The 4,326-nt window shown below is 47.0% G+C and overlaps 1 protein-coding gene across 1 annotated transcript in view; it reads right to left on the bottom strand.

Annotated features, from left to right (window-relative positions):
- The window catches only part of pik3c2b (phosphatidylinositol-4-phosphate 3-kinase, catalytic subunit type 2 beta), a 28,964-nt gene that overhangs the window by 22,428 nt on the left and 2,210 nt on the right, over positions 1-4,326 (bottom strand). The window contains 5 exon segments of the mRNA XM_031847152.1: positions 57-168; positions 1,104-1,224; positions 1,589-1,749; positions 1,920-2,020; positions 2,121-3,025. Of these exon segments, the coding sequence (XP_031703012.1) occupies positions 57-168; positions 1,104-1,224; positions 1,589-1,749; positions 1,920-2,020; positions 2,121-2,978 (1,353 nt within the window). The 5' untranslated portion in view covers positions 2,979-3,025.

The raw sequence follows: 4,326 nt of genomic DNA, 5'->3' as shown, positions 1-4,326 counted from the left end.
GTGTGTGTGTGTGTGTGTGTGTGTGTGTGTGTGTGTGTGTGTGTGTGAGTCCAGACCGTGCGGGACAGCTCCGTGTTGATGGAGCATCTCTTGGTGAGCACCAGTCGGACGTCCCAGTCGAACTTCAGACACTGTTGAACAAACTCCAGACCGGCCAGAGTCTGAGCGCTGACAGACAGACGGAGAGACGGAGAGACAGACAGATGGACAGTTAGAGACAGAAAGAAAGTATAAAAACAAAAACAACCTCTTGTGGTCTTGTACTGCGGTTAAATGTAAAGAATTAAAGTAGATCATTCATTAGTTTTTTTTATATCTAATCAGGTTTTTTTCCTTCTTTTTCAAATACACATTTAATTTATAATTCAAATTAGGAAGTAAAATAATCAAATAAAAAAAAAAAAAGGATAGGCTGTCTTACAAAGGGGGTCTTGTAAAAGTGTTTAAGAGTAGATTACTTAAAGTACTTTTTTATTATTCATTTTTAAATGCTTCACAAACAGGAGATCTCTCTTTGTGTAAATAATATTTTGACATTAGAATCTAATTGTTTTTACATGTGTGTCAAAGAGAGACAGACAGTTATTGTTTCACTGCAGGAAGTTCAGTCGTCCTCTCGCAGCTGCAGCTTATCAGACTGAAGCACACTTCCACTGACATCACACACACACACTCTGTGGAGATTCATATATAAACATCAGAAACGACGTAAGCATAGCTGTGTGTGTGTGTGCGTGGTCTGTCTGGTGGGTGAACATTAGTGTAGCTGGTCTACCAGCAGCCACAGCTCAGCTGCACTCTGTTATTACGAGAGTCAGAGTCTGAACCACAGACCACAGATCAGTTTTACTGCAGCAGGCTGTGATGTCTGTCAGACAGCAGCTCAACTGTTACTATCGTTGGTTTTTATTATTATCATCGTTGTAAAGTTATATGAAGTATTTAATCTGAGGGGTTTTCCACCAGAGTCACATGATGAGAAACCACAACAACATCCGCCCGACGTCAACAACAGTCACTTAGATAATAAATGTATAATAATAATAACAACAATATCAATAATAACACAGTAAGAAGACGGGCGGACTGATGAATGTTCTTACTTGTTGAGGAACTCGTCGTGTCCACAGACCTTCAGCAGGTAGTCGTCCACGTCCATGTGATCCAGATCGTCCTGAGCGTAACACAGAGTCTGATAGATGAGCAGGTCCACCGTGGACGAACCTTAGAGAGACAGAGTCAGAGACAAAGTGACATAGAGACATAGATTTAAACAGACAGAGAGGCATAGAGACAGAGTCAGAGTGTCAGAAAGTCAGAGATACAGATAGGCATAGAGGCAGAAAGTCAGGGAGACAATTAGTTAGAGAGACAGAGGCAGAGAGACAAATTTAGAGACAGAGAGTCAGAGACACAGAAAACGTCAGAGAGAGTCAGAGAGTGACAGAGATTTAAAGAGACAGAGAGGCAATGAGACAGATTTAGAGACAGAGTCAGAGAGACATAGATTTTATGAGACAGAGAGACAATGAGTCAGCGACACAGAGAGACAGTCTTTTATTTTGAAGTCAGTCACATCCTGTCCTACCATCACAGGTAAAGGTGAGTGGCTCTCTGAAGTGCTCACTGATGACCGTGACCTTCACGCTGACCCCCAGACCCTGATGCAGCTCCTCCAGACCGACGGACGGAGACCAGACGAAGCCGCCATTCTTCAAGCTGTCGCTGTGCGGGTACGCCGAGCGTAAGCTGTTGAAATAAACTGTCAGTACTGCAGTACTACAGATACGTCTGGGCTAGTATTATCAGCTTTATGTAGTTAAAGTATGAATAGTTAAAGTACACAAGTATTATCAGCTTGCTTGTGTGTGTGTGTGTGTGTGTGTGTGTGTGTGTGTGTGTGTGTGTGTGTCACTCACACGTCGAGCATGTGACAGAAAGCTGCCACCTCCTCGTCTCTCTCCTCAGACACCTGGAACAGTTCGTATCCAAACCCGTTCATCCTGGAGCCCAGAGACACCTGTCAATCACACACACATCGATCGTCAGTGAAACTTTATTTACACTGTGATGGTTAACAGTAACCTTTTTCTTTTTACAGTGTAACCGCCGGGTCTTACCGGGTCTGCAGAGACACGCCGTTGGTTCTTGTTGCTCTTGGGAACCGGTACATACGTCCTGGGCGGGACTTGAGGGGGGAGGGTCTTACTCCGAGCGACGGGCTTCCCCGATTGGTCCCCGTTGGCCCGCCGACCTCGGGGGCCCTGGCGGCTCCCGTTGAGTCGGGACAGCGAGTCGTTGATGTTGTCGTAGTTCAGCTCTCCTGAACTCACTTTGGGCGGATCCACGTCGGGCGTGAACAGGTTCACGTCGCGGGGAGCGGGGGACGCTCGAGGGGGCAGGAAGGGGTTCTCTGACCCCGACGACGTGGGTACGGGGTTTCTTGGGGGGAGGGCGGGGGGGACATCATCCGGAAGAGAGGGGAAGAAGCCCTTAGAAAGAAGTCCCGACCCGGATCCAAGAGAGTCCCCGGGGCTGGAACCGGGGAAGTCCCTGAACTTGCTGACCTCCGGACTGTCCAGGATGTACGGGGACTCTTTGAAGACGCCTCCCTGAGGAGGCAGCGCCCTGGTGGGCATGGAGTACGGAGAACGTGACCCTCCAGGCTGGTTCAGGGAGGGGTCGGAACCAGAGAGGCCCCTCAGCAGGCCTCCTCCTGCGGGGGCAGGAACAGGCTGGCTGGGGGTGGGTCGCGGTCGTTCGATGGTGGGATTGGGGGTCTTGGAGCGGGTCGGCGTTCTGGAGCCGGTCTGGCTGGGTTCTGTGGTTCCGCTCTTGTCCTGCTTGAGCCTGGAGAGGGCGTCGTACTCCATCTGAAGGGCCTCGGCCAGGACCAGGTCCTTCTGACTGAGACCCAGAGCCTCCAGACAGCCCCAGCCCGCCTCGCCGCTCTCCTTCTGGGTCTGAGCCGCCGACATGATGCCCGATCTGCTGCTAGAGGAACCAGCGAGGACACATGCAGCTGCTGAGGATCAGTTGAGGACAGAGAGGAGATTATATTATATTATGATAAACTAATACAGGCTCAACTCGTAGCTCATTGTTCTCTATTCTGTCTCCTTTAATTCAACAATGTGTGAAGGACAGACTGTATGTATGTATGTATGTATGTATGTATGTACACACACACATACATACATACATACATACATACACAGTATATATATAATTGTTATATGTTTGTATTATATAATAAACTGTGTTGTATTGATTTGTCATAATGACTTTCAGGATAAACTTAAAATAAACTTTAAAATAATTCCAGATGGTTCCAATGGTCACATGATGATGATGATGATGATGAAGTGTTCATTAATGAACCACACAGGGAGTAAATAAATATTGATTTCTTTATTGGACGACTTTAAATCTTTAATCTGATCAAATCGCCGGCTTGTACACTTCAAATGTGACCAGAGCATCCTGGTATTTTGGTGTACTACATTTAACATACGTATTGTACGTATACTTAATCTAGTACGGGTATTAGACCGCTCGCTTCCTCTGCATGTCGGCAGTAGTAGAATTATAAAATGCATAATTTTAACTGCACAACAGCTGCTAGTAAAGACAACCAGGTCAGCGACGCCCAGTAATCCGTTCTCCATGTTGAATTAACCTGGTAGGACACGTCGCAACTGCTAAGAACCAATCAAGTAGTGAACTGGGCGTGTAAGGTCTCCGTTTCCTCCCTTCAACGCAACCCCGGAGGTTTAGCGTATTCAAACGTCTCCGTTTTAGGGGTTCTACAACGCCAGAGTAACGCTCGGCCTAAACGTAGCTAAAATATAAATATATGTTCTAAAACGAAAAATGCACTAGTGTGGATGTATCCAGAGACCTACAAACCTGCAGCCCAGTGTGAAAGGGAGGAAGGAAACAAGACAAACACAATGAGGAGGAAGGGAAGGAAAGGAAGAGGAAGTGAGGCTGTGAGGAGGCGAAACCAGCTGAGACCTGATCAGGACTCATTGGAGGGGGGTTGTTCAGAACTTTATGTGACCCTCCAGAACAAACGTCCTAACGAGGTCGATGTAGATAAAATGTTCAGCAGCGTTTTCTTTACCTCTATAAGCTCCACTACACTGATATCGGATCAGTACTCATTAGTAGTACTCATTAATACTCTGCATCGGTCTGTGAATTACCGCTTAGCTGTGATATTAATGCCACAATAAAATGACCTGCTTCACGTCAGCAGACTGCTGTCTGATGGTCTGGTTCATCCATCTCCGTTTCAAACTCCAGGGGGAGGGGGGGGGGGGG

The sequence above is a fragment of the Anarrhichthys ocellatus genome, unplaced genomic scaffold, assembly GCF_004355925.1.
Source record: "Anarrhichthys ocellatus isolate YVR2014 unplaced genomic scaffold, GSC_Weel_1.0 scaffold1, whole genome shotgun sequence".
In the NCBI taxonomy this organism is placed as follows: domain Eukaryota; kingdom Metazoa; phylum Chordata; class Actinopteri; order Perciformes; family Anarhichadidae; genus Anarrhichthys; species Anarrhichthys ocellatus.
Note: the sequence above shows the minus strand (reverse complement) of the source record. Positions and strands in the feature narration are given on the sequence as shown.